Source organism: Jatropha curcas, chromosome 2 (genome assembly GCF_041381405.1).
Source record: "Jatropha curcas cultivar XTBG-Jc1 chromosome 2, XTBG_Jcur_1.0, whole genome shotgun sequence".
Lineage (NCBI taxonomy): Eukaryota > Viridiplantae > Streptophyta > Magnoliopsida > Malpighiales > Euphorbiaceae > Jatropha > Jatropha curcas.
Window position 1 is genome coordinate 31,407,225 of NC_143152.1, and position 15,898 is coordinate 31,423,122.

Genomic DNA, 15,898 nt, shown 5'->3' on the forward strand with positions numbered 1-15,898 from the left:
TAGGTGATTAAGCCTTTTTTTTTCAGTTTCTACTATAATGTCAATTTTCCCATGGAGCAGAGCTGGTAATATTGCAGCATGGACTCAGATAGAAAGAGATAGATTAAGGGTGCCTAACTCTAGAAACTCTAGAATACTAGAACTTATTACTCTTTAGTTACAAACCTTGAAGATAATGGAAATGAGAACTTAAATATATGAGTGAAAATATTATCTGCAGAATTAGATTATACCCTTTATCTTTTCTGTGATAACAGAGTTATTTGTTTGACTGGAACTTGTTTGTTGCTCATCTAATAGAGAAGTCTCTTCTGCTGAGGAACAGAATGAAGGTCAAGCTTGTGGTCCATTACTTGCGGAGTTGCAAGTGTTTGAATATTCAGAATTAGATGGAAGTGGCATCTATTTTCAAACTATAATTTTTTAAAATTATGATTAAATTGTTATAATTACTAACCATTCATATTTCCACTTGTAATTCATTTCTGAATTAAATCATAATAATTGACAAATTAGAGAAAGACACCACTATGTATCCTCAAAACATACGGGTTCAATCAAAATAAATTACAATACAAAAATCAATAGCATACATATAAATATAATCACAGCATCGATCCAAGAAGTGGATTTTATTTCTAAAAAAGTATGTAATATGGTTATAATAAAAGGCGCTACAGGCATAGGATCCTGCATGCTGCTTTATTATATGATCATCCTACTTGCTCAGAGCCATTAGCGTAGACATGAACAATACGATCCTCCACTGCAAGTTCCCTGCCATAGTTGAGCTACCTGGAAAAAACCCACAAGGTTTAAACTTGTGGGTCTTGAAGTCAATTATATAGAAAGATTAAACTTAAATTGAATTGGTAAGCTTAATTGACAAAAACATTAAATCAAATTATTAATTAAGGATGAAAGGGCTTAATCACAAAACGAAATTAATTATAGAAAACTAATTCATCTTACAAAAATAACTGATATTTTGATAAAAATATATGATGGGAACTTGAAAAATGTAGCTAATGAACATGGTAAATGGACATCCTTTTATATCATCATAACCACATGTTAATTCATAAATGAGTCCTGCTTAATTAATTAATCAAATTAATTAACTCACCATGATTTCCAGGAATGCTTGCAGTATCATCAGTTAATAGAGATTTTGCAACTGTTATTCCAAGCTTGGAACAATCAGATCCAAGAGAACCTTAAACAATCAGGGACATAGAACTTGTGTAAGTTTTTAATTAAATTAGTATCAAAATTAATTAGGGTTGACTCAATTTGACAAAGTCGTTAAAGCTCTTACAATTGCTATAGCATGGGAAGAAAGGGATCTTAAAAAGGTTAGTAAATCCAGATTTGCAAGTACAGAAATGGGTAAAAGTTGAATTTTTTGTGCAGGTACCTTCTCCACAATAGATCCAATTGCAAGCTAGATACATAAAAAGAATTCAGTAACAGCAACAATCAGCTTGGTTAATTAAGATTAAGAGAAATAACGGTTTAATTATGAGAATTAATATATAGAGAGCTTCATTATTATGTGGTAATTACGATCAAAAATAGATGTGTTCAAAGGAACAGGCGTTGCTGGTGGAGTAGGTGGAGCTACTTGGCAACCTTTATATTTGAGCTTACCTGCAAAAGTAAAATGAAGAACAAGAAAAAACGAATTACAAAATATTTATTTTTATTGAGAAGAAAATGAAAAAAAGATCAGAAAAAAAAATTAAGAAGAGAGAAATAATTACATGTTGGAATGACACAAGGAAGGAACTGAAGATTATTGTTAAGATTATCATCTGTAGTTCTGTTCCAACCAGTCTCACATTTGCAGATGTAGCCTAATGGGTATTTTATATTTGCTATGCATTTTCCCTTCCCACATTGCACTAGATCACATATAACATCTGCATCTGCATCTGCAATAATATTAAAAAAAAAACTGATCAAATATCCATAAATGCATCGATTTTGGTGTTCATGTGGATGTGTGATTTTTTTTTTTTTTTTTCATCAAAAGGGTTTTCTCTTGGATTTCAATCCCTGTGCGTTATCAGATAAATATAGTACAACTGTGTTGCTGTGTTTACACTTTACAGTGTGTGTGTGAGAAAGAAAGAGAAAGAGAGTACCATATACAGAAGTTAAGGGATTATCATCCCCCAAAGCAATCACAGGTAGTAACAGAAGAAAGAAAGCTAGAAAAGGGAGTGCCTTAAAGAAAGTCATCTTCCCCACAGAGAAAGAGAGAGAGAGAGATTAGGAAATTTGGTGAGAAGGATCAAAGATTGTTGCTTTTGTAATTGTAATGCATGAATGCATGTATATATAGAGATAATATTACGTAGCAATCTCAGTGAGACTAAATTTTTAAACACTATAAATTTTTGGGGTTCATTAAAGTTTTCTTCTCTATATCAATAACTATAACAAGAAACCTTATGTTTTCTAATTTATTTGCAGAAGTTTCTATGCACTGCCAGTAAACAAATTATATCGTATTTCTGCAAATCTTTGTTTGTCAATGCAGTCACTTTCTTTCTGCAAATCCTTTAATTATAATTGTCTTTAATATCTACAAATAATTGCAATTTGAATAAACCAATCAATCAAATTATACATATTTCAAATAAAATTATGATTCTCATTTTGCAAAATTTTTATTTTGTGAAAAGTTTACCGTTGAATTTAGATAAATTAAGTTTTTTTTTTTAAATTTTCCCTCGAATATCCCATTTCATTTACTAATCTCATATTTTGATTCGCTGTATTATTTAGTATAAGTGTTTTTCTATGCATCGAACCCCCTAAATTAAATTAAATTTTAACTAAGGAAATTTTATTTATAATTAGATTGACAAGTCAAATTGAGGGATAGCGGTCCATATCTGCAACAACATAAACAGGGAAGGGGGTGTGCGATGAATTTAATACTATATGAAAAAATTAATCTGTGACAATTTCGTGTGTTATGGGGGAAGACCTAAAAATTCATATAATAGATACAAGATTTAAAGGGAATGAGACATGTGATATTAATTATATCTTTGTTAAGAAGAGAAAGCAAGTAATCTTTATATATATATATATATAAGCTTATTACAAAGTCAAAATCTCACCACTCTAAAAAATTATCAATGGAAACTTAGAAAAAACACATATATATATATATATATAATCCGGAAGTGTAGAACATAAAGCTTTTTACTTTCTTTTAAATACTTTTTTCAAAAAATAAATTTGTATTTTTATTCTTACACGTGGTAAAAAAACATTAGTAGCTAGATATTTCTTATGATTGTTAAAATTCTTGTACTATACTTGTTGTCTTTTAAATAGGGTAAAAATGTTATATCAATCGAATAATTGACTTCTGACTATAGCATTTGCCAAATCGCGTTGGGTTTTTTTTTTTTATATATCAGAAGTTAGAAAAATTGCGGTTGGGTATTTGACCACATAAAACATGAAAGCATAATTTCCTTGACAAGGTCAATTATATACAATATCTTCTACTTCACTCTCTATGTTACTTCTTTTTCCCATGTGAAATTTTGACCAATTGGTAGTATAATTATAGGCATAACAAATAGCAATACTTAAACTTTGCAATTTGCATTTTATTTTTAGTTTTTTTTAATAAACATACTCTAAAATAAAATTTAGAGACTAATAATTAATTACATTTCATAATTGAAATTGAAAGGCGAGAACAAAGTGCGATTGCAAAAATGCATAAAAGTTCGGGACATTTTCCATTGAATCCAGGAAAGTCAGTTAATTTAGTTAAACTATCTTTTTTACTTATTTTTTCGTCTGAAATATCCCTTTACTAATATTAAATGATGTATACAATTAGAAATATTAAATAGTATATTAAGAAATTAAATAATAAATTATATTTAAAAAAAAAAAAAGGAAATAGGTACATTTTAAGACAAATGAAAAAAAGTGAGCATATATATATAAGAGGGAATAAAAAAAAATGGAAGAAGAAGAAGTAAAAGACAATGTTCATTGAAATACAAAATCCTTTTTTTGACAATTTCTGATTCTTGTTTAGAGAGGTTGTAACTTGTAAGTAATGAGTGGATCACCAGGCCTCCAATCCACCATATTCCACTTTTGTATCATCGAGGCTAATGAATTAAATTTGGACTTCACATTTAGTCCAGCAGAACTGATAAAAGGCCCACTTTTATTAACTAAAAATTTTAAAAATCAGGTGTAATTGTAACAAGAAGCAACATTGATAGTGAAGCCCCTTATGAGATATTACTAAAATACCCCTAATGGTCCATATGCATTGCATATGAGTTTGTGGGTAGAAAGGGAAATAATAGTAGACATCAATCAGACTCCATAGGTGAACCTAACAGGATGCATAGCCTGGCTATAATCTCTTAAAAATGGTTTGCATAAAGCAAATGGTATCTTGTTCAAAGAAGAAAAAAAACTACCCTCCCAGATGTTGTGCAATCCCACACCCATAATCAAGTTAAAGAGTGAGGAGAAACATTTATAGCACAAGTCTTAGAGCTAGAAGCACCACACCAGACACCCACAGAAAGAGGAAGGGAGAGGGGTTGTGAATATCTAGTCAGACATTTCATTATCTCATACCACTTGAATCAATCCATCATACTAGCTCAAAGAATATTCTAAACAATCATGAGCTATAAAGCAGCACCAACAGTCAAACATCCCCTTTCCCTCAAGGGCTTTCCAACTTCCCTTCATTCCATCCCCATTTCTTTCGGATACTTCCAATTGCATCACAATCCTAGAACAAAACTATGTAATCCTTTTTTCCAACGAGGTTACGAGAATGCTTCACTACATGAAAATTTTAATGCGCACTTACCATTAGCTCTACACTCATATCTACACTCACTACATGAAAGGAGTCACAAATAATTATGCTTATTCAAGTGAAGTTTCAAACAAGACAATACAAAAGCTCTCCAAAGCTCTTATTCAACTTAAGTCGCACAAACCACTTGATCATCAGCATCTCAATACTACTTCTGTCATCTCATTCTTATTTTCTTTAAAAGAGCTAATACCCTATCATCTAAGTCCTCAGGTTTATACATACCAAGGAAACGCAGTTAGGACCCATCAGTATGTCAGTCCAGGGCAAATAAATTCAAGTCATGGCTTCCATTTATATACATCATACAATCACTTTGTTTTGATGAATGAGTATCCCATGAATGGTAGTTTCAAGTTATTGAATAATGTTTCCCCAAGGCCAGAGTAGAGAACATGAAGTATGGTGCTAACTAGTTCCACAAAGTTCACAAGAACCAGATATGTTCAGAATATCCACTCAACACAAAGCCAACATGATACAAATACAGCATAAAAGAGAATTAGACATGACATAATAATGTTCCCTTAAAACAATTAAGATTATCTAAAAGAGAAGCCAACATGATACCAATATAACATAATAAAGAAACACTAACCTGAGATCTTTTATGGTTTTACGGAATAATATGTTCTGAAAAATTAAGCATTATCAAGCAATGATGCACTAAACACACAAGAGAAGTCACAGCATATCGGAATTTCCATAAGAAAAAAAAAATGAGGATGGCAAGATAACAATAATGCTTACTAGCAATAATCACATCTTACACCAAAAGACCATAGAAGCAAATATAATATCACCAACATAATCAATAGTTATTTCAATCCCTAAACATCTTTCAGGGGCTTTCCTATAAACAATCAATTCAGTAAATGGAAAATAATAAGAACCCAAAATTCCTATCAAACAGGACATGAAGAAACGGCAAGTCGGCAGATTGGATTATGAAACAAAATACTCGTTACTATTACCAATCCAATTTATAGCAAAATCTATTAAATTCAATTACCTAACATTACCAAGCGAGACACCTCGCAAATCCTTTACCTCCCGAAACAACTTCCCCTCCCAACAAAACCCCCAGAAAGAAAACTTTCAATTTTCAAATGGGCACATATCTCTTAACCACCTGCTTTCCGGAAACAGCTGCCGCGGCCGCGATCCCTCCAATAGCCCCAGCAATAGCCGCTGATCTGGGACCCCTAGCCGCACGATAAATCGCTCCAGTCCCGAGACCCGCAAGAACCGTATTGACCAAGTCATCAGTATCTCTATAATGAATCAAAGCGCTTTCAAGCCCAGCGAACATAAGCCCCAAAACTCCCAAATTGTTCCCAAACTTTCGACCAGCATGTCCACCAGAATTGAGAATCCTATTGACCCGCAATTTCATAGAGTCCCCAGGCTCGGCGGTGCGAATACCTTCCCATGAGCCCTTAATCCCGCCGGCAATCGCTCCTGATAAGTAGCCGGTTCCAGTATAATATTGAAGATTTTCGCTCCAGCTGCGGCGTTGATGAACAGCTTCTTCTTGAAAAAGGAACTCGGGCGATGTGGGTAACTTGTATAAACTTTGAGCTGGTACGTTATAGAGATCTTGATATGGATGATATGTGTAGTATTTCTGATCGTTCGAGTCATCCATTATTGATGTTTGTTTTGCTTAGAGAGATAAAAAGTGAAGATCTTTATACAGAAAACGAAGAGTAGAAGATTGTTTAAGGAGAAAGGTACGGTTTTTATGGAAGAGAAAGGTAGATTTATGAGAAATTTGGGGTCTAGGTTCGGTTCTTGACAGTTCTTCGATGGGTCAAAACTCCTCACGAGAATCCCCTAAAGAAAAAGAGAGGTTTCTAGGAAGAAGCAGCTCTCTTTAGAAGAGGAGTAGGGTTTAACGACAAGGAAGGGTTTTCTAGTTTGACTCTGACTTGGCCAAAAAAGAATAGAATGTCAGAATTTTTTTTTTTTTTTTTAATTCTCTTATAGTTATAAAGCTCTGGCCAGGCCCAGTATACTTTTTGGCCCAATTGTAAACAAAGTTTTTCACTTTGGATCTTTGGGCTAAAAGAGGCCCAATCAGATAGAGTTCACACTTTCAGCTAAAACTGTGGCCCATTTATTGATTGTTTGAACAGACTTGCATCCTTTCTTGTGTGGTTTCTAATCTCTATTGTCCCAACCCCAAGAGAGTGGATTTGTAATTTTATTTTGGTGCATTCTATTAAAGTTTAAATTTCTAATATTAAAAATGATATTATTTAAGAATTAGCCTTACTATTCAAATCTTATGAATAGATAATTTCTTAAATTTAAGAGGAAAAATATAATTTTTCACTAAAGAAATATTTTTTTTTTTAAACTCCCCCAAATACTAGTGTATTTCCACTCCTGCTAGGGGCTAACTATTTGTAACCCTAGTCATATCGACATTTTGATTGAAGAAATTAAGCAAAATATCACAAAATTAAACAAAATACTTGATATTATAATGATAATTGTAATTAATATTTTTTAATTGGGATAAAATCCAAAACTTTAATATATGAAAAATATATTTCTATCCAATATAGGTATCCAAAAGCTACTCCATTCACCAATAAATAAAATAATTAAGATGCTAAAATTTGGAGATTTATTATCTCAAACTATACATAAAAAAATATTAGGCTTAATACATAATTTAATCTTTTGAACTTTCATGAAATAATTTTGAACCTTTCATAAATTAATTATTTTGAACTTTCATAAAATAATTCCAAACTTCAATTCTTAAAATTTTTTTCGTAAACCACCAGTATCTAAATCTTATTACCAGGAATCGTCTAATCTGATTTGGGACTTAGTCATATTTAAGGCTTAGCACTTCTTTACGCTTTTATAACTCTTTATAATAGTCTAGATTAAAAAATGAATCACTTTCAACGGCCATTATTATAGAAAAAGTCTCATTAAAAATATTTAGAAACATAACATCAAACTGATATGTAACACAAACTTATATTATAGGTGATTTACGATTAGCCCTTTAAATAGAAGTAGTGTTATTGAATTGAAGGTATACAGTATACTGTAGCCCTGAGCACCATGTGAAAATAATCTCCTTTCCTTTCCCTTTACTTCCTTAAATAATTGTCCCAGTCTCACTGCATGTTTTCACGTGTCCTGCCATCCCTCTTGCCGTTAATTACACCATCATCACCATCAGCTACTGCATAGGATTCTAAAGGACCCCACCAAACCCTAAATATTAATAACCCATTATTTTTTTTTTTTTTGCTTACAAAACTAATTCCCAATCTCATCTATAGCCTGTGCACATTACATTCCTCTAATGATGACACTGTAAAGCCAATAGCCATTAAGCCCAATTTGACATTGTTCATTTACTTTGATAGGACAGTGACTTCACCTCCCTCCAAAAGAGTGTACTGGGCCATCTCTTTTCCCTTCCATGATAGGACAAAGTCCTTGATAAATGAGAGAGAAATGGCAAGAGGTTGGTGTTGCAGTTTTGTGTATTCTTTTTTTCTTTTTGTTTTTTGGTTAAATGACAGTGGGAAATTGAGAGGAAGAAGGAGAGAGTGAGAGAGGGAAAGGGAAGTAAAGAATTTGCATAGATAGAACATAGACACAGAGAAAAAAACACACAAAAAAAAAAAAAAAAAAAAAAAAACATGTTTGAAGGAGTACCAGACCAATTTCACCAATTCATAGCTTCAAGAACTTCACTTCCTCTACCTCTTTCTTTCCAACCTATTCATGGCTCCTCTGTTGCTACTACCAATACTAGTACTAACTTTACCCCTACTTTTGATCCTTATAGTAGCACCACTTCTCATCAATTGCAAGTGCAACCCAATTTCTTGCACACATTGCACCATGTTTCGCAACCCACTGCCAAAAATGAAGACAAGGAACAGAATAACATGGTGGCTACTATGGATTTGGAGATTGAAAGAGAGAGATCGATACACCAATCCGTCGATCCGTGGTCTAATGATGAAGTGCTTGCCCTATTGAGGATCAGATCTAGCATGGAAAATTGGTTCCCTGAATTCACTTGGGAACATGTATCAAGGTATTCACTTTATTAATTCAGTGAGACAATATCTTCTTTGTGTTTCTCTTTTCTTCTAATGATTATTTGAGTCGCATTAATCCTTTTCAAAATTATGGAGATTTCGTAAATTTGTTTCAGCTGGATGTTATTAGTTAAAGCTCTTGCTAACATGAAGCCAGCATCTTGTGTCAAGTAGTCTTGGGATTTTCAATATCATGTCTTTGTTTATGTGTGAGAGAGGAGAATTAAAGAAGTCTTATTTGAATATTTAATGACCGACTAATAAAATCAAGAAAGAAAATAAATGCTAATGATATGTGTATAGGTGGCTTTTGTTTTTATTCATATTTATGGTGGGTACAGGAAACTAGCAGAGCTTGGGTTCAAAAGGAGTGCTGAAAAATGCAAGGAGAAGTTTGAAGAAGAAAGCAGATACTTCAACAACATTAACTATTCCAAGAATTATAGGTTTTTTGGTGAGCTTGAAGAATTATATAACAATGGTGATGATACTAATAATAATAGTCAAAGCTACCCTCAAGAAAATAATTTAGCAACAGCAGGAAAGAACAAGAAAATGGACAAGCTAGCCAGTGAAGAAGAAGAAGACAAGATTGATCATGAGAAGAACATGGAAGAAGATTCAAGAATTGATCAAACAGTAGGAAATCCAACTGAAGATAATGATAATAATGATGAGGGAAAGGAAATTGAGAAATCCAAGAGCAAGAAAAGGAAAAGAAGACATAAAAAATTTGAGATGTTTAAGGGTTTTTGTGAAGATATTATAAGGAGAATTATGGTTCAACAAGAAGAAATGCATAATAAGCTTCTCGAAGATATAGCGAAGAGAGACGAAGAAAAGATAGCAAGAGAAGAAGCTTGGAAAAAACAAGAAATGGAAAGAATCAAAAAAGAACTTGAAATTAGGGCACAAGAACAAGCTCTTGTTGGCGATAGACAAGCAAAAATAATCAATTTCTTGAAAAAATTCTCATCGTCATCAACTTCTTCTGATTCTATTGAAATTCTTGGAGAGACGACTACTTCATCTTCAATGGTGATACCCAAAAACCCTAATAAACAAATTAGCAAACCTGAAACACCCATATCAACTACCATAGCTTTAGGCCATCAAACAAATCCTGTGATTATATCTAAAAACCCTAGTTCATCTTCTACACTCTCTCACCCTCCCCAAAACTCTATTTTCCTCAATACCCAAAGCAAACCATCAATGCCCATTTCATTATGGACGGAAATAGCGCAAAGAAAGCCTTCACCCAGTAATAAGGAAGATCTTGGTAAGAGATGGCCAAAAGATGAGGTATTAGCATTGATAAACCTAAGGAGCAGTTTTTATAATAATAATATTAATGAAGAAAAGGAAACAACAGTAAAGGCTCCTCTATGGGAAAGAATCTCTCAAGGGATGTTAGAGTTGGGTTATAAAAGAAGTGCAAAGAGGTGTAAAGAGAAATGGGAAAATATAAATAAGTATTTTAAAAAAACTAAGGATGTTAACAAGAAAAGATCTGTTGATTCTAGGACATGTCCATACTTTCATCAATTAAGCACATTGTATAATCAAGGATCACTTGTAATAACATCTTCCGACGGCGTCCAAAAGCGATCCGTGGCAGCTTCACCGGAAAACCACTCGTCGGACGCAGGTGGTGGGCTGATCAGTTCCTCCCAAAATGGTTCTAGTAATTCAGCAATGCATGTTGTTGAAGGTGAGAAACATGATCTTGATTTTGAATTCTAATTGATATTAATTTTTGCAATGTTTATTTGGGTGTGTTCTTTCATTAATAATGAACTAATAAGAGGTTAATTTTTCCAATTTTTTAATTTTTTTTTGGCATATTAGTTTATATAGTATCTTTTATTTGTCACATATATATTATATTTCTTGGAGGAAACATGTGAGCTTGTATTTTAGTGAGCACCGACAAAATAAGAAATGAGGAAAGAGAACCGAGCATTATTTCTGCTTGTAAATCAATAAATTAATTTTCATTTTATAAATAATTGCTATTTCTGATCCTAATATTTTCTATTTTTATTGAAGTTTTGTTTTCCAAATTGAGGAAAGACATCCTTTATGCTGCTTTCACTGTTCAATTTCCAAATCCAATGAAACAATAAGAAATGGAAACTTGGAATCTTTCAGCAAAAGAAAATTCACCAGAATATATGTTACATTGCACATATTCATCACAGACCAACAGAAAAAATAACATATATATATATAAATCATTAGCTAGGTCTATGTATTATGTATATATTATGGTAATAATAATTGTCATTTTTCAGGTGAATTTCTTGCCAATATTGTGTAACCGCCAAACATACATATGCTTATTAATAATAAAAATGTATGTGTGTGTGTCAAAAATATATATTCCCCTTACCTTCTTTATTCATTTTAAATTTTCATTTATACTTTTTATATAAAAATATAAAAACTTGTTGATCTATAATATTGTTTTCTTCTAATAAAATTTACAGTTTTAATTTATTTTAAAAAAAATTTACAATAAAAATATATAAATTTTTATTTTACCACAATTATCCTTTTTAAATAGAAGACTAATTTTATTTTGGGATCTCTTTTATAACTCCTTTTCCATTGAATCAATATCTAATTTCTTTGAAAAAAAAATCGCACATTTTATAAAAATAATTTGTGAGAATAAAGTGTATCTTACCGTTTCAATCGCTGGATCTAATTTGAAAAAAAAAAAAATTTTTTTTCATAAATAAATAGAATATGTCCTTATTTGAAATTAATTGTTTATATTGATTAAGTTAATTTAGTTTTGAAGGGTGGCCCACTAATCTTAGTCGTAGACAGACTACATTACAAAGCCTACAACGACAACACAAAAACATTACATTTGTTTCTGTTCGGGGTGGTGGGTCCTACCACATGATCATCAGAGGAATACATTACATTTATATACGGATGCGATGAATGAATGTCTCCAAAAAATTTTCCAATTTTTTTTTACTTGAAAATAAATAATAATAAAATAAAGGAACAGGGAACGTTTGATCGTTTCGTGTCTTTACGAAGATGAACATACAAGAGAAGAGACAAGTCAAGGCTCAAACTGGGGCCCACTCCTTCCCTTGCATCTAATCTTATTATGTGTGCTACAATTGATACGGTGCAGCGCATCTACGTATTCTGTGATGGTCGTGTGGCGGTACACTGTAGCCGGCGTAGGCTCGAGCAGCTGTGAGTTTGGACCAGTTGGTGCAGCGTATTGCATTAGGGTCCTCACAATCCAACGGTTCAGAGTCAGATGTGCTAATGAATATCACATTCCAGATATATATAATATTATAAATGCTTAATCATTAAAATTTATAATACAATTATAAGTACATTTGCTCAAATTAACCATGAATAAATTATTGAAATAGGTAAAACTTCAATATTGCAAGTCAAGAATTGTTTGATTTCTAATATTTAATTTCAAATTTGAAAATATAGTATTTTCTGTTTGCTTCATTTATTTAAATACTTACATTAAAAGCACAATAATCTTTAGTTTAATTTTATTTATCCCATTGTTAATAAATATGTTAGATAAACAATTTAATAATTATTATATCACTTCATTGAATATTAACTATTTTATACTTTTTATATATTTAAATTTGATTTTTTTTTTTTAAGAAAAAAAACCATATTTGTGATTGTTCTCAGTAATTTTAAAATCATAAAATTCATATGACAGTAAATTGTTATCCATAAACCTTTATTTCTTTTTTCTTTTTGTAATTTTTGGCCTAAAATTATTTATTAATAAAGGCAAAATCAAATTAAAACTTTATCTGATGTAATTTTCCTTATTTTATCATTTTGGGCCATAGCCCATAAGAAAGTTTTATTTGGTTGGGTTGGGTTAGCTCATCTAAAAGGATACCGATTCTTCACAATCAGCCCTACATTGCTCACATCTTGCAAGTGTTGGAAGCAAAGGCACGACCAGCCCAAACTTAGAGGGTCAAAACCATATATAAGATTGTTTAATTCATTTTTTAAAAACCTATAGAAAAAAAAAAAGAAATTGAATATGGAACTCATTTGTGGCAGAAAATAACTAGGTTATTGCTGACTAACTGAGAATTTCATAAACTTTATATGCACAACCAACAAGTCTTATTTTTTCCTATATAAAATTGAAACAACACACGTTCGAGATTCAGAAGTCTCATCTACAATAATGTCTTTTTCCTCTGATAATTACGAGAGAGATGGAAAGCGTTGTCTCGATTGATAGCATTAGGCAGAAGAGATTGCTAATTTGGATGAATTAAATTTGAATCCTAAGCTCTCATCTTTAAATGGCAATACCTAGATTAAGACATGATTAAACACAACCATAAAAATAAAGTAAAACATTGACTAAAAAAATCATATGTTAATGTGTTCTAGTACTTTTGTTCTTAATACTTAAAAGGAACTTTTACTTGCCTTCCTTTAACTACTTAATCTTCTCTCAACAAAAGAAATCATTTTGTGCTTTAAGCTCCTCCTATATTTGACAATTGTGACTTAGACCTTGATATTTGACAATTGCTTTTTTTTTTTTCACCCCATTTTTACTTTGTTGACTTATTTCATTCTTAATCATATTGTTAGGTAATGGAAAATTTTGTTTTTGCTATTCTATAAAGTTTCTAAAATTACCGTTACACTATTTAATTTCTCTATTTTAATTTAAGTTGTCTACCTAAATTTTCCATTTTAAAAAATTTCTCAATCTCTTATTATTTACATAAGAAGTCTCCATTTTCTAATTGACAGACGCTTACATGCATCATTTTGACCTAACAATATTTAGATTTTTATACGAAAATGCAAAATTTTAGAGGGAGACAAATTAATCCTCATCTCCAATTATGAACTTTTTTTAATAGCTAGGATATTATTGGAAGAGTTACATAAAAAGTAGTTTTTACCATTTGGATTGACAACTTATTTGCCCTTGCCCACGAAGGAAATGGAAGTGTTGGTAGTTTAGTGGATTTTATGTACGAAAATGTATAAAGTTATAGTTTTAGAGCCAGCTGCTAATGAGGACAGAAATATGACAAGTTGAGTGGTGGGTGTGTATTATGTGATGTTACTGTGGTTGTGGGTAGCACTATCCGATCCTACTCTCCATCCCCAATTTTATTTCCATAATAATATCTTTATCTATATTTAGAAAATTTGTTGCTTACCACTCCACCATGTTTGCTCTAATTGCTAACCGACTCCTTATCCCACACCAAAAACAAAAATAAAATATAATTAACAAAGTTATTTATTTATATATATTGAAAGTTCTTATCGGCAGAATTGGCTACATAATAAGGATAATTTATCGTTGATGTACTAAATTAATGAAAACTTTTATGGTTGATAGTGGGATGAGCAATTATCGGTTTCTAAACTAGAATCGAAGCAAATCGACCCATTTCAATCAAATTCAGGTAATTGTCTTAGAAATTTGATTAATGATCAATTTGGGTATATAAAATCATTCAATTTTTTTTTGTTGAGTTACCATATATAACTAACTAAATTTATTTTTAAAACTAAAAAAATAGCTTATTTGGTTTGGAATAATTAAATCCAAATGAACCAAACAGATTTTGGATTTGGATACTATAAAAATACCTTTGCATAAACCGAAATCAATCTAATTCGAATTGGTTAACCGCATGCTCATCCCTAATCGCGAGAGCTCGAATTTAAGACCTTTCACTCCTCGTATGTTATTATTTTTACATTATCTTGATGAACATACTACACAATAGAGAAGTATTTTCCAATTTTAAATTACAATAAACCCACATTTGCTTACATGTTTGCCAATATCCAAAGAAGACTATTGTTCTTTTTTCTAGTAATGAGATGAGATGGACTTATGAAATTGCCTTAAAAAGTCAACAAAAGAATATGCACTATCAACTATAGTTATTTTTTAATTTTTTGATGATTAGATCACCCTCCATTAATGTTCTCACATAAAGGTTTTTCTTTTCTGTTTTTTCAGCTCACTTCACGGATGATCCATTCACTTCTTTTTTTGTTAAGCTACTTGAACGTTTCACTCTTTTGTAGATGAAGATGTGACATTTCCTTTATGGAGCCACTCATCTCAATCAATATTCATGGTTATTTTACTTTTTCATGATTTTGAAATTTAAGTAAAGGAACAAAGGGGTTTCACTGAAATTTTAGGTAATTGCATGTGGGTCATGAATTTCAATCATCCAATAATTCTATTAAAAGAGTATTTCTAAATGCATTAATTCAATATGAGGAGCGTGGGATTGCAATTGCTCGTATAAAATATTTAATTGCGGTAAAAAAGTTAACTCGAAAATATTCTGGAGTACCTGACTCTCATTTCCTTTCTAACTCTGCGATTAATTACATTATATTATGGTTTATAAAATAAAAACATTATAATTTTTTAAAAATCACAACAATGTGGTCCGAGTAAAAACTCAATAATTGAGATAAATTTGAAATTTCACAAAAGTGATGATGTGTTTAAAAATAATATTAGTTCGTTAATTACTTTCAATATTACACAAACTGATTTTAATAATTGGTTGATATTGCATGATGAGTTACCACATAAATAATGCTTGGCTACCGTTAATGGTTTTGAAGGCCATTTCTAAACCTTTTTATCCAAAAAGTCAGGAATTTGTTTTCTTTCTCTAGGAACTTTCTCAGGCTTTACAATATTCTTGCATGTGATTGTATGTAAGTTAAAATCTGGATTTATTTGCTAGATTTGATTGGAACCTAAGTCATGGTAATTAAGCCCGTAAGTATTTTTCTCGACTTATATTATAAAATAATTTAATTTTTAAAATCTAAGGATAACATATTAAAATTATTAATTTTAAAATATAGACATAAAATA

At 31.2% G+C, this 15,898-nt stretch overlaps 3 protein-coding genes across 5 annotated transcripts; 1 reads left to right on the top strand and 2 right to left on the bottom strand.

Moving 5' to 3' along the window:
* Nucleotides 1-533: 533 nt before the first annotated feature.
* LOC105647859 (uncharacterized) lies at nucleotides 534-2,366 on the bottom strand. 3 transcript variants are annotated; one of them, XM_012234084.4, is made up of 6 exons: nucleotides 2,148-2,366; nucleotides 1,764-1,934; nucleotides 1,567-1,650; nucleotides 1,319-1,444; nucleotides 1,127-1,216; nucleotides 534-795 (listed from the first exon to the last, which is right to left on the bottom strand). In XM_012234084.4, exons 1-6 carry the CDS (start codon nucleotides 2,242-2,244, stop codon nucleotides 719-721), a joined length of 645 nt encoding a protein of 214 aa, XP_012089474.1. In that variant the 5' UTR covers nucleotides 2,245-2,366; the 3' UTR covers nucleotides 534-718. The 3 variants fall into 3 exon arrangements, with proteins under 3 accessions (XP_012089474.1, XP_020540423.1, XP_020540422.1); XM_020684764.3 differs by having other exon boundaries at nucleotides 534-820; nucleotides 2,148-2,360; XM_020684763.3 differs by having other exon boundaries at nucleotides 534-829; nucleotides 2,148-2,356.
* A 3,288-nt stretch (nucleotides 2,367-5,654) lies between these two features.
* TIM23-3 (translocase inner membrane subunit 23-3) lies at nucleotides 5,655-6,821 on the bottom strand. The gene has a single exon (XM_012233853.4). The coding sequence runs from the start codon at nucleotides 6,534-6,536 to the stop codon at nucleotides 5,994-5,996; it is 543 nt and encodes a 180-aa protein (XP_012089243.1). The 5' UTR covers nucleotides 6,537-6,821; the 3' UTR covers nucleotides 5,655-5,993.
* Nucleotides 6,822-8,427: 1,606 nt separating this feature from the next.
* Nucleotides 8,428-10,797, top strand: LOC105647676 (Duplicated homeodomain-like superfamily protein). The gene is made up of 2 exons (XM_012233852.4): nucleotides 8,428-8,969; nucleotides 9,315-10,797. The coding sequence occupies exons 1-2, from the start codon at nucleotides 8,566-8,568 to the stop codon at nucleotides 10,717-10,719; spliced, it is 1,809 nt and encodes a 602-aa protein (XP_012089242.1). The 5' UTR covers nucleotides 8,428-8,565; the 3' UTR covers nucleotides 10,720-10,797.
* Nucleotides 10,798-15,898: the final 5,101 nt, after the last annotated feature.